The sequence below is a fragment of the Astyanax mexicanus genome, chromosome 24 (assembly GCF_023375975.1).
Source record: "Astyanax mexicanus isolate ESR-SI-001 chromosome 24, AstMex3_surface, whole genome shotgun sequence".
NCBI lineage: Eukaryota > Metazoa > Chordata > Actinopteri > Characiformes > Acestrorhamphidae > Astyanax > Astyanax mexicanus.
This window is the reverse complement of record NC_064431.1, coordinates 2,774,853-2,799,606: the sequence shown is the minus strand read 5'-3', so window position 1 is coordinate 2,799,606 and position 24,754 is coordinate 2,774,853. Positions and strand designations below refer to the sequence as shown.

At 35.6% G+C, this 24,754-nt stretch overlaps 1 protein-coding gene and 1 long non-coding RNA gene across 2 annotated transcripts in view; one reads left to right on the top strand and one right to left on the bottom strand.

Moving 5' to 3' along the window:
- LOC103030667 (E3 ubiquitin-protein ligase RNF123) overlaps positions 1-24,754 on the top strand; it is a 587,096-nt gene that overhangs the window by 183,686 nt on the left and 378,656 nt on the right. Inside the window, exons 38-39 of the mRNA XM_049471875.1 lie at positions 16,029-16,114; positions 17,881-23,457. Coding sequence (XP_049327832.1) covers positions 16,029-16,114; positions 17,881-17,980 — 186 coding nt within the window. The 3' untranslated portion in view covers positions 17,981-23,457. The remainder of the gene's footprint in view (positions 1-16,028; positions 16,115-17,880; positions 23,458-24,754) is intronic.
- On the bottom strand, positions 7,854-10,954 carry LOC111195847 (uncharacterized). Its single transcript, XR_002651861.2, has 2 exons — positions 10,740-10,954; positions 7,854-8,570 (listed from the first exon to the last, which is right to left on the bottom strand). It is a non-coding gene; the product is annotated as an uncharacterized LOC111195847 (long non-coding RNA).

Sequence of the window (24,754 nt, the reverse complement as noted above, 5' to 3'; positions counted from 1 at the left end):
GTTGGCACGTCCAGGTAACGAGTGAAGAGAGAAAGAACTTGGGAATGAAGGAGATTCTGAAGGGTCTTGTATTTCTTCCGCCCCGGTCCAGACACCAAACAGAAACCCAATCAGTCCCTGAGGAACTCGTTTGACTTTGAGACTGAAAGGACATGTGGAAAAAACGACATAAAAAAACAACAAAGAAGTGCAGTCACTCTGAGCTCCTGCTCTGAAAAGTTATTGAGGAACTGATAGCCCTGCTGACTTTGGCAAGAGCGTAACTCAAGATGAATAAGTGTCTTAACTCTGGAGTAATTTACTCAGCGCTGGAACATCTCGCTAAATCTCGCTGAACCCTCACGTTCCTCATTTCTCACACTTTTTAATCAGTTTGGCAGAAACGTACTGCAGGAGACGATGAACCTCTGTTAACTCGAGCCCTCCTCTGTGTTCTCTTAAAAGCTGTTTTGGTTTTATACACAACATGCTTGCCAAAGTCTTTTTTTTTTTGCTCAGTTTCTTCACAAATAAGAGCAAAACATTATGAAAAATTCAAGGAATTATAAAATATCATATCAGATGCCACAAGCTGTTGTCTCTAAGAGCAGTAACCATTTACCTCTTGAGAGAGTGCATCACTCACCCTAGTAGAGCGAGTATCAGAACACTAACCAGATACCCCTCTCTCAAGAAAGAGAGTAAGTACATTACTCAGTCAAGTACAGTGAGTATCAGAACACTAACCAGATACCCCTCTCTCAAGAAAGAGAGTAAGTACATTACTCAGTCAAGTACAGTGACAATCATAACTCTAATCAGATACCACTCTTTTGATAGAGAGTCTATCACTCAGCTCAGCATAATGAGTCTCAACACTAACCAGATACCCCTCTCAAGAGAGTAAGTACATCACTTAGTCCAGTACAGTGAGTATCCCAACACTAACCAGATACTCCTCTCGAGAGTAAGTACATCACTCAGTCCAGTACAGTGAGTATCCCAACACTAACCAGATACTCCTCTCAAGAGAGTAAGTACATCGCTCAGTCCAGTACAGGGAGTATCCCAACACTAACCAGATACTCCTCTCAAGAGAGTAAGCACATCACTCAGTCCAGTGAGTCTTAACACTAACCAGATATCCCTCTCAAGAGAGTAAGTACATCACTCAGTCCAGTACAGTGAATATCCCAACACTAACCAGATACTCCTCTCAAGAGTAAGTACATCACTCAGTCCAGTACAGGGAGTATCCCAACACTAACCAGATACCCCTCTCAAGAGAGTAAGTACATCACTCAGTCCAGTACAGGGAGTATCCCAACACTAACCAGATACTCCTCTCAAGAGAGTAAGCACATCACTCAGTCCAGTGAGTCTTAACACTAACCAGATAGCCCTCTCAAGAGAGTAAGTACATCAGTCAGTCCAGTACAGTGAATATCCCAACACTAACCAGATACTCCTCTCAAGAGTAAGTACATCACTCAGTCCAGTACAGGGAGTATCCCAACACTAACCAGATACTCCTCTCAAGAGTAAGTACATCAATCAGTCCAGTACAGTGAGTATCCCGACACTAACCAGATACCCCTCTCAAGAGAGTAAGTACATCACTCAGTCCAGTACAGGGAGTATCCCAACACTAACCAGATACTCCTCTCAAGAGAGTAAGCACATCACTCAGTCCAGTGAGTCTTAACACTAACCAGATAGCCCTCTCAAGAGAGTAAGTACATCAGTCAGTCCAGTACAGTGAATATCCCAACACTAACCAGATACTCCTCTCGAGAGTAAGTACATCACTCAGTCCAGTACAGGGAGTATCCCAACACTAACCAGATACTCCTCTCGAGAGTAAGTACATCACTCAGTCCAGTACAGGGAGTATCCCAACACTAACCAGATACTCCTCTCAAGAGAGTAAGAACATCACTCAGTCCAGTACAGTGAATATCCCAACACTAACCAGATACTCCTCTCGAGAGTAAGAACATCACTCAATCCAGTACAGGGAGTATCCCGACACTAACCAGATACCCCTCTCAAGAGAGTAAGTACATCACTCAGTCCAGTACAGTGAATATCCCAACACTAACCAGATACTCCTCTCGAGAGTAAGAACATCACTCAGTCCAGTACAGGGAGTATCCCGACACTAACCAGATACCCCTCTCAAGAGAGTAAGTACATCACTCAGTCCAGTACAGGGAGTATCCCAACACTAACCAGATACTCCTCTCAAGAGAGTAAGAACATCACTCAGTCCAGTACAGGGAGTATCCCGACACTAACCAGATACCCCTCTCAAGAGAGTAAGTACATCGCTCAGTCCAGTACAGGGAGTATCCCAACACTAACCAGATACTCCTCTCAAGAGAGTAAGCACATCACTCAGTCCAGTGAGTCTTAACACTAACCAGATAGCCCTCTCAAGAGAGTAAGTACACCACTCAGTCCAGTACAGTATCAGTACACTAACTGGATACCCATTTTGAGAGTACATCAATTCGCTCAGTGCAGCGAGCACATAGCAGTACTACTGTACTGTATTCAGTGGCCACTTCATGCACACTTATTCTTCTGTAATGGTCAGTATGAATTCTAGGCCTCACTTGAAAACCTCATTCACTTCAGTGCACTGGGTGTTTTTACGAATATTAGTTTACACTGCTACAATGCCTTCCAGTGCTCAGTATTCCACAACCGGCTCCATAAAAACTGACAGCACACACTGCTGAGAGAGCTGTGATGCAGGCCTTAGATCAAATCAGAGCACATTTACATGCTGGAGGTGACAGTAAGTGTCTGGATCCTCATCCAGCCTCTCACCATCTCCTCCTCCCCAACCCCCAAATATTCCAGCTCAGTGTTACGCAGCCAGACTGACAGATGAGCAATCAGAAGCTGTAAATTGTCCGTGATGCTGCGCAGACTAGCATATAAAATGTGTGTTTGCTTAAGGCCCTGAGCTTCTGTTTATGGATGCTGTCAGCCGTGTGACATTTCTGAATTACTGTTAAACGCGTTATTTTACCCCCAGGGGTGTGAACTGAATCAGTGCTTTTTTATCATTAATATTTCATTTCAGTGTACAATCAGCATGTCACATTTTTGACCTATTTGTGCATACAGTCACATAAACAGAATTCTTTACATAATACATAACAATCAAAACCTTTGCCTTTTTTTCCAAATATGTATATAATACAGCTCCGAAAAAAATTAGAGACCAAGTAAAAATGATGAGTTTCTTCGATTGTACCAAATTAAAAACCTCTGGAATATAATCAAAGGATGATGGATGATCACAAACCATCAAACCATCCAAAACCAAAAGCAGTGTGTAAGACTGGTGGAGGAGAACATGATGCCAAGATGCATGAAAGCATGAACTTGTTTTCTTGTTTCTCTGCATCTTTTTTTGTTATTTCAGACATTTCTCATTTTCTGTAAATAAATGCTCTAAATGAGAATATTTTTATTTGGAATTTGGGAGAAATGTTGTCTGTAGTTTATAGAATAAAACAACAATGTTCATTTTACTGAAACATAAACCTATACTGGTCTCTGAAATGAAAGAAAAACTGACAGATTAATTAATATATCAAAAAAGCCAAAAAAATAACATCAAAGATTCATACACAAGATTTTTGCATTACAGGAAAGATATATTTGTCATAAAAATAAATCAATATTTTCCCATATTAGAGACTAACTGCTAATAACCTCATTATAACATCATTCCTCATAATTAACATCAATATTAAAAACCAGAAAATACCAGCATTTAAAAAAAAATCCTGATCTTAATTACGATTAATCACAGAATTGTTGTTTTATGATATTTTGAGTGTTTATTTATTTAAGAAGCAATGCATATTTAAATAGAAATCAATTGTCTATATGGATATTCAGTACTTGTTTTTTTTGTATAAAATTTGTTTTCATAGTGTTGTTTTAATAATAATTAAATTTATAAATAAATAATTAATAATTAAAAAACGCATTTACACTCATTCCTCATAATTCACATAAACATACAGGGAAATATCAGCATTGAAAAAAATAATAATAATAATAATCTTAAATCTTATGATTAATCACAGAACTTTTTGGTGTGTGACATTTTTAGTGTATTTATTTAAGAAGCGATGCATATTCAAGTGATAATCAGTTAGCTATGTGACTCTTCAGTACTTGTTTATTTTTTAATAGTTATTTTTTTTACACTTTTGTTTCAATAATACCTTTTTTTTTTTTTTTCATTACTGCATTGCCAAAGTATCGGATCGGGATTTGGTACTCAAAATTAAATGACTCTGATTTATTGCAAAGATGTAATAAAAATTCTGAAAGAATTTAAAGAACAGCTACCAGATTCCTATTATGTCGATGTCTTTAATCACAGTTTTTTTTTCATGCATCTTGGCATCATGTTCTCCTCCACCAGTCTTACACACTGCTTTTGGATAACTTTATGCTGCTTTACTCCTGGTGCAAAAATTCAAGCAGTTCAGTTTGGTTGGTTTGATGGCGTGTTGATAAGTAAAAAGATACAGGATTTTAGCATTACAGGGAAGATATATTTGTCATAAATCAATATTTTCCCATATTAGAGACTAACTGCTAATAGCCTCACATCATTCCTCATCTTTTATAACACTCAGTGTCTCTCGGCGGCGTCTCGCTCGCGGCTGGAGGACAGTTTAAGAGCCGAGTCTGTTCTTTAAATTGAAAGGCGAGTGGAGGGATGACCTCATCCTGTCAGCTGCGGTTGTTAATGTACAGATAATGATAATGTTTGATATGGAGAGGTTAGGATGTTAATGGAAAGCTTGGAGTTTAGTGGGTCCTGATTAAAATGAAAGGGCTGTGAGCACTTCAGGCCGTTTCTCTGATGGCGCCGGGTCAGGGTCCTCGCCGCACTCTGCACTATGACCCATCAGTGATGCCCTGAAGGTCACCTTCCTGCTTTACGTCACGTCACTGCTCTCGCTTTATTACACAGCTCAAAGCAGCACATCTCCCAAACAAAACGTGCTAATGTTCTTAACAGAGAATTAAAGTCCGGAGGGGAACAATTAGCATGATCGCATTTCCATAATGCTAAGTGGCCCCTGGTTTTGCCTACATTATTAGCAGTGTTAGCATTTTAGAGTGGGATAATGCTCTACTCGACATAATATTTTTAGAAGCGAGATCATAATACTTATTTTTAACGCTAAAAAAAAAGCCAAAAATAACCCTGGTTGGTTTTTAATCATAATTTTCATGCATCTTGGCATCATGTTCTTCTCCTCCACCAGTCTAACACACTGCTTTTGGATAACTTTATGCTGCTTAACTCCTGGTGCAAAACTTCAAAAAGCAGTTCAGTTTGGTGGTTTGATGGTTTGTGATCATCCATCTTCCTCTTGATTATATTCCAGAGGTTTTTAATTTGGTAAAATCAAAGAAACTCATCATTTTTAAGTGATCTCATTTTTTTTTCTGAGCTGTATATTTAATGTTTATTGTGTTTTGGGATTTCCTTATTTTTTCACATGATGGTTCTTCTCATTTTTATCACTTTTATGCCAACTTTTAATGAAAGTCAGTGTAAAAAGACTTTATTCCAAGTCATTTTGGAGCATTTTTAGTGGTCTATTTATCTTAAACTTCTGAGAAAATGTAAAGAACAACTACCAGATTCACACTATGTCAAAAAGTGAAAAATAGCAAAAGTGGAAGTATAAGATTTTTGCATGATAGCTACAAAGTAGCTTTATCCTTATTTACCCTTAATTTACCCTTAATTTACCCTTATAAGGAATAAGGAACAACTACCAGATTCACACTTTGTCAAAAAGTGAAAAATAGCAAAAGTTGAAATATAAGATTTATGCATGATAGCTACAATAAATGTGTCCAGCATCAAATTTTTCCCATATTAAAGAGCTAATAGCCCTGCATCATTCTTCACATATCTGTGATTAACCAACTTTGACATACATTTTTTTTTACATTCTACAACTGACATAAAATAGAAAATCAGTTTGTAACTCAGTAGAAGTACAAGGAAAAGAACTGTAGAAATAGAATTTCAGTTAAAGTGGAAATACAAAAAATAAGGGTTACACATAGAAAATGACTTGAAATGAAAACTCAATAAAAGTACAATGAGAAAATTAAGTAGAAAAGTAGAAAAAAATGTAAAAGTAAAAACAGCCAGCAGCAGTAAAAGGCAATTGATAAGGTAAAATATGTGAAAATATAATAATTAGAAATGTAAGCAGAAAATTAGTAAAAGTCAAATAATTAGTAGAAGTATGGGTCCCACTTTATAATAAGTGTCCCTAAGTACTATGTAGTTACATGGTAACAATCCATGTAACTACAGTGTAACTACTGATGAAGTACACATTGTTACAGATTAACTACATAGGTACAGGTTATGTAATTACACATGTGTATTAAGGTTAATTTTGACTTGTGTAAGTACACATGTGTACCAGGGGGAGTGTACTTACACAAGTAATAGAGCACATGTACTTACACTTGTGTAACAATGTGTGTGTACTTACACATGTGTAATAGTGTGTGTGATAAGTTGAGTGTAAACTTATCCAACAGATATTGTCTGATATGTAATTAGGGCTGATTGAGTGTTTTGAAAACTAAAATATTTTTTTAGATTTGATCATGGGAAGAAAAGGATGTCAGCATATCATCCCCTCAGGGGGAAAGTACTCATTGATATCCAGCACATTACCTTACTTTGTTAGCTCACCTAAAGACTCCACTTATGTTCATTCAGAACAAAAACCTACAGGTTTCCATCTTATAAATAAAAATCATTAAACACTCCTTCTTTTAATATTTAATGTAATGTTTAACTATACTTAAAATGTAATATAATTAAAATGTTTCTAACCTTTATCTAGTTTTAATTATATGATTATGTTGCCATCACATTATCAGAGATCAACCCCTCTATAACCTTGCAGATCTATAACAGCAAGTTTCAGCAAACTGAATTGTAAAGATAAAACTCCTAAATATCCTATTTATTACACTATCCCAAAAGCAGTACTCTGATTAACAACCTGTAATTTACCAGTACTTACATAATAACTACACAGGAACATTTTAAAGCATAACATTAAAATGCTATATAATAAATATTTTTAACTTTGGTACATGTATATCATATTTAACAGCAATGTACATACACAGTACTTACACAATAACTACACAGGAACATTTTAAATTGTAACATTAAAATCCTATATAATAAATGTTTAACTTTGGTACACATATTTCATATGTAACAGCAATGTACTTACACAGTACTTACACAATAACTACACAGGAACTGTCCACTTATTTTAAAGTGTAACATTTAATGTACTTACTGTGGGATATATATGTTTAACTTTGGTACACATATATCATATGTAACAGCAATGTACTTACACAGTACTTACACAATAAATACACAGGAACTGTCCACTTATTTTAAAGTGTAACATTTAATGTACTTACTGTGGGATAAATATGTTTAACTTTGGTACACATATATCATATGTAACAGCAATGTACTTACACAGTACTTACACAATAAATACACAGGAACTGTCCACTTATTTTAAAGTGTAACATTTAATGTACTTACTGTGGGATAAATATGTTTAACTTTGGTACACATATATCATATGTAACAGCAATGTACTTACACAGTACTTACACAATAACTACACAGGAACATTTTAAATTGTAACATTAAAATCCTATATAATAAATATGTTTAACTTTGGTACACATATTTCATATGTAACAACAATGTACTTACACAGTACTTACACAATAACTACACAGGAACTGTCCACTTATTTTAAAGTGTAACATTTAATGTACTTACTGTGGGATATATATTTTTAACTTTGGTACACATATTTCATATGTAACAGCAATGTACTTACACAGTACTTACACAATAACTACACAGGAACTGTCCACTTATTTTAAAGTGTAACATTTAAAATACTTATTTTCGAATAAATGTATTTAGGTTTGGTACACATATATCATATGTAACAGCAATGTACTTACACAGTACTTACACAATAAATACACAGGAACTGTCCACTTATTTTAAAGTGTAACATTTAAAATACTTATTTTCGAATAAATGTATTTAGGTTTGGTACACATATATCATATGTAACAGCAATGTACTTACACAGTACTTACACAATAACTACACAGGAACTGTCCACTTATTTTAAAGTGTAACACTTACTCTGACAGATCTGCGTTGGATTATAGTATCCTAAATAGTAATTTAACAGTCACTACCTAATAGATCACTTTATGAAAGTACACAATCACAAACATACAGAACACAATAGAAATGTTTATCCAATGTTTTAACAATAAAATTATCATGATAAAATAAAACATTTCCAATGAACCTCTATTTCCCTACAGCAAAAACAAACAAAAAAAAGCTCATGAATTCATGAGGCATGAATAAAAGTTCAGCATCCCTGCTTGAAGAAGCTATCTTATCATTGGAGACAATACACCTCCCACTTGTCCAACACCTGTAACACAAAGGAAAAGAGAAGTTAGAGATGATGCAAAAAAAAAAAGAAAACATTTTTTGGACAATAATGCACAATTATTCATGAATTTTACCTGTCAGGTATTAAGGATCAGTAAACTCAAGTGGTGTACAGCGTTACAAAGGAGTTTATAAAGGAGCAGTATCAGCATTAGCTAACTGTAGCACTAGTTTTTTCGCTGTGCAAAGGTGCGTCATTGCTGTTTTAAAACAAGCTACATGAGATGACCTGGTAACTAATATCGGCCCGGCCTACCGAAACACTCAGCAGTCGTTAGTAGCGCTTAGTGCTAGTAAATGTTAGAACCTACGTTCAAAAAACAAATTTCAGGAGAGAAATCTGTGTAGATTAACATCCAGCACTCGTTTGACTTTAAAAGAAAATGCTTTTTTTAAGAATTAAAAAAAGCATTTTTTAATTCTCGCTGAATCGCTCCCAGCAGCAATACATGCTGAATTACATGTTTCTTACTATTGTCGCTTACAATATGTTGCGCCTTATTTATGAACATAGAACAGAAAATACACGTCATATAATCCATTTCCACATACACCTGAAAAATATATTACAAATAAATAATGCTGAACCATGCTTTGTTTTCTGAAAGCCCTGAAAATGTAATTTTTTTCATTTAGTTCTACTCACTCACACAATCTGAGCTCCAAATCATCCCAAACCACTTGGGTTGAGTTTTTGTATCAAGCGTTTGTGAAAACCAAACACTTTTTTGTCTAATAACTACCTGCAAACGTGTTTGATATTAATCTAAAACGCAGTAAATAGTTCAAATAAAGAACAAACATTAATGAGAATGTGTGTCCAAACGTTTGACTGGTACTATATACAGCTCTGGAAAGAAATAAGAGAAAGAAAATGAAAACCTATGGAATATAATCAATTGCTTGATTTTTTGCAGCAGGAGTGGCATAAAGTTATCCAAAAGCAATGTAAGACTGGTGGAGGAGAACATGCCAAGATGCATAAAAACTGTAATTAAAAGTAAGGGTTATTCCACCAAATATTGATTTCTGAACTCTTAAAACTTTATGAATAGGAACTTGTTTTCTTTGTATTATTTGAGATCTGAAAGCTCTGCATCTTTTTTTTTTTCAGCCATTTCTCATTTTCTGTAAATAAATGCTCTAAATGATAATATTTTTATTTGGAATTTGGGAGAAATGTTGTCTGTAGTTTATAGAATAAAACAACAATGTTCATTTTACTCAGAAACTGATTCAGAATTTTTTTTTTATTATTAAATTCATTTTTAATTTTATTCCAGAGCTCTATATACATATAGGTTTGCACACCCATTCTCATTTATATTAATATTCACTCTTTTCTGTATTTTATATTTTTGTCCAGATAGCTGTCCAGATAGCTGTCAGGTTTTTCTATTGGAGAAAGAGAACTTTGCTTTAGACATTAAACTTTATGCAAGAACATGGCTTTAGTGTAAAATAACCCTTATAATGCCTTGTCCCGTATACGGGCTAAAGGTGTAGGTGATTTTTGCAGTGAAGTAAGTTATTTATATTGTGAAAATGTGAGGGTTTGTTTTCTCTCTACTCAGCTTAATAATTCCAAATCAGTAACAGGAATCAACCCAATTTCTGCAGGTTTAAAAATAGACAAAAAAACTACACAAATAAAACTAATACAACTAAAGGTTTGGAGGACATGACCTGTTTGATTTGTATTCAGGAACATGTTGATTTTAAAATGAAGTTCAGGAAATAGACAATTTTATAATTTTATTTGTTATATTTTGACATTAGTAGATTTACTTTTATGGAGGAAATCTTTAGTAGTTAGAAAGTTAGTTAGAGCCATTTAGTACAGTGCATTGTTCATGGAAAATGTGACTGTTGTTGCCTTTTTTGTTTCCATAAAAATGTAATAATAAAACAATAAAACAATATAATAATAATAATAATAATAATAATAATAATAATAATAATAATAATAATAATACGCTGTACCTTTATAACTTTGTAACTTTAAATTTATACACTTTCATTCAGTCAATATATTAACTATGTTATAGCATAATTTAGCCAGTAAAAAAAAGAATCTTGCAGTTCTAAAAGCAGTATTTTGTGTAGAATGCTGTAATGTGTAATTGTGATAGTGTATGAAAGATCTTACCGTTTAAGCCCGTCTGATCTGCAGTGTGCTGAAGCTTCATCTTCCTCCCACAGCAGCAGCAGCAGGAGCAGGAGCAGGGCGGATCTCTGTACAGCAGTCCTTACTTACAAAACCAATTAATTAGTCGTCTGTTTCCTTTACCGTTTTTAAAGCAGTGAATTAAACAAACCACCGTATGCTGTACTTTAAAATATATCAGCATTATCCGCGTTAACTCTGTTATTTTCGCTTTTATCTGACGATCCGCGCGCCTTAGTGGAGGACTTGGATTTTGAATTTCCCGGTATTTTCCACTGATTGGATGAGCACGGACGGATTTGATTGGCTGTTGAGGCAACGCGATATTTCCCCGGTTTTTGCGAGCAGAGCCGCGCGCGGGCGCGCTTGTGTGTATGTGTGTGTGTGTGTTTGTGTGTGTGTGTGCGTGTGCGTGTGTGTGTGTGTGTGTGTGTGTGTGCGTGTGTGTGCACGCGCGCTGACGGTGGAGGAGAGAAGCTGCAGTGTTTGAGTCTGGAACTTTGTCTGAAATAAGAGTAAATGTTCCTGCATGTTTACATTAGATTGCTGCTGCTAATGCTTCATAAAATGGCCCCTCCAAGACCAGCAAGGAAAAAGATGCCTGCCAGAGCAGCTGAGGAAAAAGGTGAGTTAATCAGCCCACACAAAACATTAAAACACTGGACTAGTTGGCTGGTGTAATATAACCCCAAACATTTTTTTAAATATATAATGTTTACATAAAACACTCACTATATATTAATTTTGTGGACATTAATTCTAATGAATGTAATTAGCTACTTCATTGCTGGCACACACACACACAAGGGCATAGGAGCGGGCTTGATTTTTTTTTTGGGGGGGGGGGGGGGGGGGGGGGGGGGGGACACCCAATTGGCAGACACCCAATTACTTTTAATCACAAAAAATATATTTTTTTTCTGTATTCTGTTTATTATTAGTTACATGCAAGTAAAGGTGACTTAACAACCTAAGTTACTCTATGTTACTCCACATTACATTTACATAGAAAAAAATTTGTTTATATTAATATTATTAAAATTGATCAGTTATCACCTAATATTTAAAATAATATAACAATATATGTTGTATATTTACATTTTCTTCACTCTTAAAAAATACTTAGAAGCATTGGGTCCTGTGCTTTTAATTTGTTTATTCTAAGTGCACTTCTTACGATGGTGTCCTTTTATGTAAAAGAAAGTAACTTTTCGTTTCATAGAGATTTTTGGCAGAAGTCAGGACATGTGGTCTTACTGTGAACTACAAATGAACAGAAGTCAGATTACAGCATTGTATTATACAACATATTATAGAGCTTTCTATAAATGCACTTAATAAGGTAAGTGGTGGTATGATGTGTCTAACACACTGCTGGAGAAACATGAAGCTCCATAGGGGGCTAAGGGATAACAGGTAAACTCAGTGACTGTTTTTTTTAGCTAATCAGTTTAGGGCAGTGTCCAGGGTTTAAAAACTGCTTTAAACTACCAACATACAGTGTTGTACTAAATTATGGCTATCCACTACATCCAGCTTCTAGCTAACTAGTTAGCTAAATTAATTTTCGTTCATTATAGATCACAGTCCTGCAATCCCAAATTAATAAACACAATTTGAAAATTAAATGATCAGGCACATCAGGGCAAGTTGAACATTATATATATATATATATATATATATATATATATATATATATATATATATATATATATATATATATATATATAGTTTATTTTTTCTTAAACCTGGACTCCCTATCTAGCCAATTCCAAAATTAAGCTAACTGACTCTAGCTGCAGTGTGGGTTTGATCTGTGTGTTTTCATTCAGAGACCTGCCTTTATAACCAGCTATCGAAAACATATCCACCACAATACAATAACTACATTTTGCCATATTGTCCAGCCCTGTTCACCATTTCTTTTTAGAAGCAAACTAGACTTAAGTGTATTTTTTTTATATAAAAAAGCATTTATTTGTAGTTTTTCAGATTCATATTTGTCCAAACTAAAAACTTGATCTAGTGGATGTTTCTACTTAATTGAGCTTTCTTGTCATGATGGGGACGGAATACAGACACTCACGGAACCAGTTTTGAGATTTTATTAAAAATCCACAGGGTCCAGGGATAGTCAAAACAGAAAGCATATAACGCCAGCAAACAGATACCTGGAGGCTAAGACCATATCAGAGTCGGGAGGTAATACACGAGATAATCCACAGTGAAGTCGAGAACAAAAAGCAAGGTCATTCACGGAAAACAATCACAGAATAATAACGCTTTGTAAAGTGGTAGAAACCAGGCAATACGCGACACAGGTGTGTGCGCGCAGTGTCCTTAAATAGGGTAGGTAATCAATACTACGGGCCTCCTGGAGGAAGCAGGTGAGGTGTCACGTGAGTGGGTGTGTGTGTGATGTCAGCGGGTGGTGCGTTCTGGGTAGTGTAGTTGTTAGACTGAAAACCTCCGTTGGAGCTCAGTGTGGAAGGAACAGAAGTGCCTACAGCACCAGATGTGACATTTCTCTACTTCAAGTGATCTCTCCTTTATCAAATTGATCTAATTAATGTGCACAAAAGATGATGTGAGATGTAGTTCATGTTTTGAAAATTTTGCAATTTTATACTTTTATGTAGATTAACAGGCCGGGATTTTTGTTAATTGTTTGCCTAGCATTACACCACTAAATCTCGTGGATTTCTATTTAGTCATTACATAAAAAGCTTTCATGTTTGATAAGGAACATTACTGAAAAATGTAATTGTAATTGTAATAGAAAATTAAAAAAAAAAAAAATCTGCTAATGTCAAAATATAACAAATAAAATTATAAAATTGTCTCTATCCTGAACTTCATTTTAAAATCCACATGTTCCTGAATACAAATAAAACAGGTCATGTCCTCCAAACCTTTAGTTTCATTAGTTTTATTTGTCTAGTTTTTTTAATGTCACCTTTACTTGCATGTTTCGGTAGGCTGGGCCGATATTAGTTACCAGGTCATCTCATGTAGCTTGTTTTAAAACAGCAATGACGCACCTTTGCACAGCGAAAAAACTAGTGCTACAGTTAGCTAATGCTGATACTGCTCCTTTATAAACTCCTTTGTAACGCTGTACACCACTTGAGTTTACTGATCCTTAATACCTGACAGGAAAAAATCATGAATAATTGTGCATTATTGTCCAAAAAATGTTTATTTTTTTTGCATCATCTCTAACTTCTCTTTTCCTTTGTGTTACAGGTGTTGGACAAGTGGGAGGTGTATTGTCTCCAATGATAAGATAGCTTCTTCAAGCAGGGATGCTGAACTTTTATTCATGCCTCATGAATTCATGAGCTTTTTTTTTGTTTGTTTTTGCTGTAGGGAAATAGAGGTTCATTGGAAATGTTTTATTTTATCATGATAATTTTATTGTTAAAACATTGGATAAACATTTCTATTGTGTTCTGTATGTTTGTGATTGTGTACTTTCATAAAGTGATCTATTAGGTAGTGACTGTTAAATTACTATTTAGGATACTATAATCCAACGCAGATCTGTCAGAGTAAGTGTTACACTTTAAAATAAGTGGACAGTTCCTGTGTAGTTATTGTGTAAGTACTGTGTAAGTACATTGCTGTTACATATGATATATGTGTACCAAACCTAAATACATTTATTCGAAAATAAGTATTTTAAATGTTACACTTTAAAATAAGTGGACAGTTCCTGTGTAGTTATTGTGTAAGTACTGTGTAAGTACATTGTTGTTACATATGAAATATGTGTACCAAAGTTAAACATATTTATTATATAGGATTTTAATGTTACAATTTAAAATGTTCCTGTGTAGTTATTGTGTAAGTACTGTGTAAGTACATTGCTGTTACATATGATATATGTGTACCAAAGTTAAACATATATATCCCACAGTAAGTACATTAAATGTTACACTTTAAAATAAGTGGACAGTTCCTGTGTAGTTATTGTGTAAGTACTGTGTAAGTACATTGCTGTTACATATGATATATGTGTACCAAAGTTAAACATATATATCCCACAGTAAGTACATTAAATGTTACACTTTAAAATAAGTGGACAGTTCCTGTGTAGTTATTGTGTAAGTACTGTGTAAGTACGTTGTTGTTACATATGAAATATGTGTACCAAAGTTAAACATATTTATTATATAGGATTTTAATGTTACACTTTAAAATGTGCCTGTGTAGTTATTGTGTAAGTACTGTGTAAGTACATTGCTGTTAAATATGATATACATGTACCAAAGTTAAAAATATTTATTATATAGGATTTTAATGTTACACTTTAAAATGTTCCTGTGTAGTTATTATGTAAGTACTGGTAAATTACAGGTTGTTAATCAGAGTACTGCTTTTGGGATAGTGTAATAAATAGGATATTTAGGAGTTTTATCTTTACAATTCAGTTTGCTGAAACTTGCTGTTATAGATCTGCAAGGTTATAGAGGGGTTGATCCCTGATAATGTGATGGCAACATAATCATACCATTAAAACTAGATAAAGGTTAGAAACATTTTAATTATATTACATTTTAAGTATAGTTAAACATTACATTAAATATTAAAAGAAGGAGTGTTTAATGATTTGATTTATAAGATGGAAACCTGTAGGTTTTTGTTCTGAATGAACATAAGTGGAGTCTTTAGGTGAGCTAACAAAGTAAGGTAATGTGCTGGATATCAATGAGTACTTTCCCCCTGAGGGGATGATATGCTGACATCCTTTTCTTCCCATGATCAAATCTAAAAAAATATTTTAGTTTTCAAAACACTCAATCAGCCCTAATTACATATCAGACAATATCTGTTGGATAAGTTTACACTCAACTTATCACACACACTATTACACATGTGTAAGTACACACACATTGTTACACAAGTGTAAGTACATGTGCTCTATTACTTGTGTAAGTACACTCCCCCTGGTACACGTGTGTACTTACACAAGTCAAAATTAACCTTAATACACATGTGTAATTACATAACCTGTACCTATGTAGTTAATCTGTAACAATGTGTACTTCTTCAGTAGTTACACTGTAGTTACATGGATTGTTACCATGTAACTACATAGTACTTAGGGACACTTATTATAAAGTGGGACCGAAGTATGAGTAGAACATTAGTAGAAATAGAAACAGCTGATGTATACACAAAATGCAATATAGAAGTGAAGTTTAAAATCAGTTTTAGTAAAAATGTGTACGCAACGTTTTCCCTCATTCTCGTTCTTTTTCTCTGCAGCCGACCTGTGAAGATGACCTGTGTCCCATCTGCTATGCACACTCCATATCAGCCATCTTCAAGCCCTGCTCCCACAAGTCCTGCAAGTGAGTTATTCCTGCTGCTGCTGTCAGCGTCCCGTCAGCGAGTCCCGTCATTCACACAGCGTCTGATTCCTGCATCGATCCTGACTCATCGGCTCCCATTTAGCAGATCAACACAGAGCGGATAAATGATTCTCTTACTGTTGATGTGCGAGTTTAGAAAGCTGTGCTTTAGTCTGTGAGGAGAGAGGCTATAGGCATTATTATGTACCCTAATTCATCCTTATTTACCCTTAATTTATCCTTATTTACCCTTAATTTGCCTGGCGTAGTGTAGTGTGCTACCTTACTGTTAAGATGTCCCACACCAGAGATATGCACCTAAATTTTTTTTACGAATTTGTGCTTGGAGGAAAGTGCAGCGACTCGGTTCTGATACATCAGCTCACAGACGCAGCCCACCTTGTGCTGATCCACATCACCCTAGGAGTGATGAGGGGAAAGGGAGAGTGCCATCTACTGTACTGTACCCACCCAGAGAGAGCAAGGACAACTGTGCTCTCTCAGGGCTCTAGCAGCTGATGGCAAGCTGCATGACGGGGATTCTAACCAGCGATCTCCCGATTAAAGCGGCCTAATGACATTATTTATGCCTCCCATGAAATTCGGATAACCCAAATACCCAAATTTTACACAAAAAAAAAAGCAGTTTGTGCAAGATTTGTGTTGATATATGTGTGCTTGGATTCTTGATCTTTCAGTAAAATACAAGATTCACAAGCTAACTAAATTAATCAAAGCTAAGTAAACAAAACTGTAATAAAAAAAAGACTTTGCTGGATGTCAATCTTCACAGATTTTTCTTTTGAAAACTGTTTATTTGCGTGAGTAAAGCACTTCCATTTATTTACGGTAAGCTTAGATTCCTGAATTTCTTCAGCACTAAGGCTGAAGCATTAGCATTGGCGGCTAACCGCTAGCGACAGCGCTACACTGAGGAACCCTGAGTGTTCCTGTAAGCCAGGGCGATATTAGCTAGCGGTTTGTCTCACACGGTAAATGCACAGACCACAGTCCGATAATATTCACCTCTGAACGGTGAAAGAGTTAGCGCTTAACGTAGTTAGCAGGTAATGCTTATTCTGCTCCAGCAGTGCTAGCTGGAGTTAGGAGCAGGCTATAGGGCGTAATACTCACCTCTGAACGGGGAAATAGCTGTTAGCGGCTAATGCTAATGCTGCTCCAGCCTTTGTGGTGGAGAAAGTTTCTCCACCACAAAGGCTGGAGCAGCATTAGCATTAGCCGCTAACAGCTATTTCCCCGTTCAGAGGGCTTTACTGCTCCTTAATACCTGACTGGTAGAATTCATACAGTACATAAGGAGCACTTGATTATAAGGCGCACTGTCGATTTTTGGGAAAGTTAAAAAATTAAAGATTTTAAGTGCATCTTATAGTGAAAAAATGCGATATATACGGTATACATGGTATATATGTACTGTTCTGTAGAGGCTCTTGAGGTGGACCTCGCTCGCGCCCAACAGCGATGTCTCAGATTTAATCATACGGTCAGCAAAACCATCAAATCAGATTAGATCGTTTGGGCCTGTCGTTAATTCAGGTGGCACTTTATTAGATTTGTGTGGTGGTAGCTACGGTATACTTCGTCATTCTCGGCAGGACGTGCGTCGTAAAGAGGCAGGCGGTGCATGACTCAGCAAAACTCTGAGCGACTGGATATCACTGACGAGCTGCTCGTGTTCTCTCTCTCTCTCTCTCTCTCTCTCTCTCTCTCTCTATCTCTCTCGCCCTCCTGGTATCTCGTTTCAGAGCCTGCATCAATCAACATTTGATGAATAACAAGGACTGCTTCTTCTGCAAGGCCACTATCACTGGAGTGGAAGATTACAGCAAGCCTGCTGGCTCTTAGCATGCCCTTCATCAGATGCACAAATACACTACACACACACACACACTTAAACTACACACACACACACTTAAATACACACACACACACAGAGCCTTTCTGAACTGTATAACAGCACGTCATCCACATATCCAAAGACTTCACCTACTGTGCGCGCACTCCTATCTCTTTTACACGTACACACACACACATAAACACACACACACACACACACTCATACACACACACTCATGCTGGTCCTCAACACCCATCAATCATACCATTTGTACTGTGCACTGTAAACCCTAATAAGTTAAATCTACTCTAATTATTTAAAGTAATTTGTTGCCTCAAATTAATTAAGTATTCAAAATTATAATTTTTTTGTAATTTATAAAACTGTATAAAGCTGAACAAACATTTTTAAGTTCCTACCATAAATACTTCACACTCAAAATGTGGTGTACCTAAAACTTACCTAAACCTTTTAAAATATGATAAAAAAAAAATAGATATGACCCTAAACTTTCTTGAATAGCTCACCTCCGCTCTCCTGCAGCTTTTCCGAGATCCAGTCATTTTTTTTTTTACAGTTTGTCCAAACATGCTTTAGAATGGATGATATGGGGCGTAAATAATAAATAATAAATAATAAATTGCTTTTTGCATCGATTTCCAGACTCACAGTAGCTCCACACCTTCTTATCGGTAGAATCTGGAGAGCCCTGACATTTAAAACGAGGCATTAATAACTTTAAAAGTGCAGAAAAAGCTTATTTAAAAACACTGTTTACAACCCGTATCGTAACCTACTCTCCAAAATATGCCCCATATTATCTATTCTAAAGCATGTTTGGACAAAATGTAAAAAATTACTGGAGCTTAGAAAGCTGTGGGAGAGCGGAGGTGGGCCATTCAACAAAGGTTAGAACTCTTTATCATGTTTTACTACACCCAAATTCAATTTTACACCAGAGTTCCCCTTTAAATTAACTATCGCACAACCGCTCTATCTTACTTTACCTTTAAGTTTATTGCAGGGATTAAATTACGCTGTTTTCAGCATCAAAGTTCATTTGAAATATCAAATATACTACTTTTATTTGAGTTTAACAGCTGATAAGACTCAGTTTAATCTAATTAATATATAAGCCAGATAATGCTAATGATTTTCTCCTTTTAAAAACACTGTGTTTAAATGCACAGCAGAATATTTTCAGCGTTCTATTAAAGCAGCTTCACACTGCACAGATATACTCGCTAAAAACACAGAACATTCTCACTATATTTACTCTAAATTACCAATCAGAGGAGACGATGGGCTCGCGTTTATTGGTTCATAGGTTTATTGGTGCACATTTTGGTGCGTTTTTGTATATTTATGCCTGTGTGAAACCAAACCAAACAAAAGTAGAAATGCTCCAAATAAGCAAATAATCTCATCAACTGATCTGGATCATACGAACTTTCACAACTACTGGTGTGAAAAAGTACTTAACCTTAAAATAGTTTGATAATGTTTTAGAAACATCCAGTTTTATGTTAAAGGAGAACTCTGGTGTGAAATTAACTTTTGGTGTAGTATTAAAACATGATAAAGAGTACTAACTTTTGTTTAATAGCCCACCTCTGCTTTCCAGCAGCTTTCCGAGATCCAGTAATATTGTTTTTTTTTGCCCAGCACTTTTAACAACGGGCGCTTTGGGGCATATTTTGCCCCTGCAGATAAATCACTTTTTACACCGTTATCCAGCTCAAAGTAGCTCCACACCTCCTTGCTAGAATCTGGAGAGCTCTGACATTTAAAACGAGGCATTAATAACTTTAAAAGTGCACAAGAAGCTTCTTAAAAACTGCTTTTTACAACCTGTAGCATAATATACAGAATCTAATCTTCGTTTGGAGTTGAAGCTAACGCTAAGGGATGTAAACAGTGTTTTTTAATAAGCTTTTTGTGCACTTTTAAAGTTATTAATGCCTCGTTTTGCCCAGCACTTTTTACAACGGGCACTTTGGGGCATATTTTTCCCCTGCAGATAAATCACTTTTTACACCGTTATCCAGCTCAAAGTAGCTCCACACCTCATTGCTAGAATCAAGAGAGCTCTGACACTTAAAACGAGGCATTACTAACTTTAAAAGTGCACAAGAAGCTTCTTAAAAACTGCTTTTTACATCCTGTAGCTTAATCTATGTAATCTAATCTTCGTTTGGAGTTGAAGCTAACGCTAAGGGTTGTAAACAGTGTTTTTTTTAATAAGCTTCTTGTGCACTTTTGAAGTTATTAATGCCTGGTTTTAAGTGTCAGGGCTCTCCAGATTCCACCTAATAAAGTGTGGAGCTACTTTGATCCTGGATAACTGTGTAAAAAGTGATTTATTAAGGCAAAAAGCACAAAATTGCTGGGTTTTGAAAGCTGCTCAACAAAGGTAGTACTCTTGATCATGTTCTACTGCACTAAAAATATGTTTTACACCAAAGTTTAAACTTTAAACAGACTTAATTGAGTTTTAATTGAGTTCAAATAACTTATGGGTTTACAGTGTTGGTTGGCATCACGTCAAACCCAATTCAAACCCAGTGTGCAAAAGTATTGGGACCCTTTGACACCACTTTTTACACTCGGTGCATCAACATATCATTCGTTTACAATGACAGACCTGGGAGATCTTTCAAAGCCTTTCTAGGTTGTTGGCTGATGGTTGAGTGAGTGTGGCAGGAAGTGCGACAGGAAGTGCGACAGGAAGACCAGCAGGGCATCAGCTAGCTTCTGCCAGAAGGTGGCAAAAGGTCTGGTTCTGGTCCACCATCAGGAAGAGCATGAAGAGGAAGAGGATGAAGGAAAAAGGAGGCCAGCCAGCTCAGCCAGATGGACTTTAATCTTCTTCTTCGACTTATTTTTTCTTTCTTTTTTGTTCTTCTTCTGCATCTTCTTCTTCTTCTTCTTCTCTGGACACTGACCACCACCATTGGCTCCAATCAAACCATCAGACTGTACTACCACCGTGCCACACCTGCACCCACGGGCCATAGGTACTAATCAGGAACTAAGCAGGTGCCCAAAGCTCTGGCCGGTATATGTGTGTGTTCAAATCCCCATTTCATCACTTCTAACACTCACGACCTATTGTTATCTATCTGTACTTGATGATAACAATTTTTTTTATATTATTCTGAAAAACTGACAGCCATATTTGACGTGGCAATATCTAGCGTAGGGTAACTGCAGTGGAGGTTAGTTAGGAATAGATCATGCATAAAAAAATAAATAAATAAAAATAATAATACGATTTTAGATGGTGATACTATAATGAACGATGATCAAACTATAAAAAAAAATAAAATAAAAAAATTAACAAAAAAAAAAACACCTTGCTTTGAAGTGCAGCTACCTTCAGCTGTTTTTGTGGGATGCTCGTTCACATCGTCATTAACACGTCATTTTAACAGCTTTATTAATGCGTTATAAAGCATCGAGCGTCATACAGTGCAGAGAGCTTAATCTGACGTCTTAATCTGATTTAATCAAAGATTTAAAGGAATTCTCCAGTGTTTTCTGATCTTGCACCATCTTGCACCTTCTTGCAATATAAAAAAAATACAATTTACAGTGATCTCATCTTTAAGTAGCCGTTTTCATGAATGTTTATACACAGCAAACGTCAATCAATCAAATATAAAACGATAATCTCAGCCAAGAATGCCAAATAAAACAGGATATAATATATGTCAAGTTTAAAATTATTTATGCATAAATAAAATATATTAAACACAATGGAAAAATGAAGGTTTTTACAAGTTTTAAGTTGAGGAGTTAAATATAAATATAAAATCTGATTTACTGCACTAAGACCTAATCATTGCAGTGGCCCCATGGACAAGTGGAATAGATAATAATGATAAAATATACAAAAGAAAAGAAAGAAAGGCTTGGAAAAGCCAACTTACTGTTTTTCTTCTTCTTCTTTTTATTATTATTATTATCATTATTATTATTATTATTATTTTCTTTTTTTTTCTTATTTATTTTTATTATAATTATTCTCTGTATCTTCTGCTCCTTAAGTTTTGACCTACAACCATGAGAATTTCTCTCTATTTCTCTAAACTTTCTTTACTTCTATCTCTTTCTCTTTACTTAGCTCTCTTTCAATTGATTTTTTTCTCTCTACTTGTTTCTCTCTCTGTCTCTGTACATTTGTCTTTATCACTCTCTCTCTCTCACTCTCTCTCTCTCACTCTCTCTCTCTCTCTTTCACAATTTTTTAAAAATTAAAAAATTAAGATAGCACTGGATTTCCTTTTTTACAGTTTTCTAGCTGTTTATTAACATTTTGCAACGTTATTAGCAAGCCAATTTTAAGTTTATCACACTTTCCTTTTCTAGTTTTTTTTTTTTCGACAAATGTTCCAGTTGAATAAAAAAATATACTATTATAATAGAGCTGAGAACCAAAACTGGTATTAGGAGATTAGGAGAAACTAGTGCAACACAGTTTTAGACACTATAACAATAATAATAATAATAATAATAATAATAATAATAATAATAATAATAATAATAATAATAATAACTCTGCAAAAAGTCCTACACCTACATTACGGCATTGGTGAGGAGAATTCTACCACAAATTCCTTTTGGATTATACAGAAGAAGAATACAGATTATACAGATTTACACACATTTCTATACAGAATATACAGATTTTCAACTTTATTAACTTATAGCTTATTTGGCTTTAACATGCAAAAAAATAAATAAATCATGTTTACTGACAGAATTTAGAATTTAGAATTTCGCAACTGTTCAAAGATGTCTGCTGTAAATTAGTTTGAAGTCAGTGTTTTATTTATTTATTTATTTTTTCTTTTTAATACAAGGAAAAAGAAACTTGCGTTGTAATTTCAGTGATAAATGAGCGTACGCTGCTGAGGTGACAGATGGAGATGAGATTTAAAAACACACTGAGGTTTTCCTTTAATCAGATCTGCACTGGGTGTCAGAGGAGCAAAGTTCAGGTTTCACTGCTTTACATATATTAATACCTGAATTATTAATAATCAGATTGTTATACAAAAGAAAAAGTAGTTTCATTTGGACTGACAGCGATTTTACACGTCATCTTTACAAATCCCGCACAGCTGCCTCAGTTATACAGTGTTTTATCTTATCTTGTCTTTCTGATGTTCCCCAGCTTTAATGTGTTTAATCCTCTGTGCTGTGTGATCATGTCTCGATGCACCCTGTCTGTCTGTTTTCCAGCCTTTTAATCATGTTTATCCATCAAGCTTTATGTAGGTATCAGATATGAGGTTTTTCACCTGTTTGCCCCTTTGAGCAGGTGGGAGGATGTTCTGGAGATGTTCTATTTCCATCATTGTATATTAGTGGAGTATCTACACACAATGTCAAAGATAAATGTTATGAGGAACAATAATTCAATAATTCATTCAAAATTTAGATCTGATTAGATGATACAGAGAACACTCCTATATTACAGGTGTTGGACAATGAAACTGAAACACCTGTCATCATTTTAGTGTGGGATTTTAGGTTTCATGGCTAAATTGGAGCAGCCTGGTGTTCAATCTTCATTAATTGCACATTATTGCAGCAGTAAGAGCAGTAAGAGTGTGAAGGTTCAATTAGCAGGGTAAGAGCACAGTTCTGCTCTAAATATTGCAATGCACACTATAACATTATGTTATGGTGACATACCAGAGTTCAAAAGAGGACAAATTGTTGGTGCACGTCTTGCTGGAGCATCTGTGACCAAGACAGCAAGTCTTTGTGATGCATCAAGAGCCACGGTATCCAGGGTAACGTCAGCATACCACCAAGAAGGACCAACCACATCCAACGGGATTAACTGTGGACGCTGTAAGAGGAAGCTGTCTGAAAGGGATGTTCGGGTGCTAACCCGGCTGATCAAATCACGCAGAATTCAATGTGCACCTCAACTCTCCTGTTTCCACCAGAACTGTCCGTCACCACAATCAATTACTGTGCTCTAAAACCTAAAAAGGTGTTTCAGTTTTATTGTCCAGCCCTTGTATATAGATGTATTACACACAGAGTGATATATTTTCTTGACTTACAGCCAAAAAAAAACTCAAAAATCAGTGTCTCAGCAACTCAGAATATTATATATTAAGACCAATTGGTACTTTTGTCAGTGTGGGCAGTGTGCCAAGTCCTGCTGGAAAATGAAATCCTCATCTCTACAAAAGTTGTCAGTAGCAGAGGGAAGCTGTAAGATATGAAGTGCTGTAAGATTTTGCTGATAAACAAATACTGCACTGACTTTAGACTTGATAATAAAACACAGTGGATCAACACCAGCAGATGACAGACATGTCTCTCCAAACAAACCATCACTGATTGGTGGAAACTTCACACTAAACCTCGAGCAGTTTGGACTGTGTGTCTCTCCACTCTTCCTCCAGACTCTGTTCCCTTGATTTCCTTTAAATCAAATGTAAAATGTACTGATGATCAGTGACGGTTTGTTTGGAGAGTCATGTCTGTCATCTGCTGGTGTTGATCCACTGTGTTTTATTATCAAGGCTAAAGTCAGTGCAGTTTTGTTTTCCCACAAAATCTTACAGCACTTCACATCTTACAGCTTCCCTCTGCTTTTAAGCAACTTTTATGGAGATGCGGATGAGATGCGGATTTCATTTTCCAGCAGGACTTGGCGCACTGCCCACACTGCCAATTGGGTTTTCATTGGCTGTAAGCCATAATCATCAACAATAAAAGAAATAAAGGCTTAAAATAGATCACTCTGTGTGTAA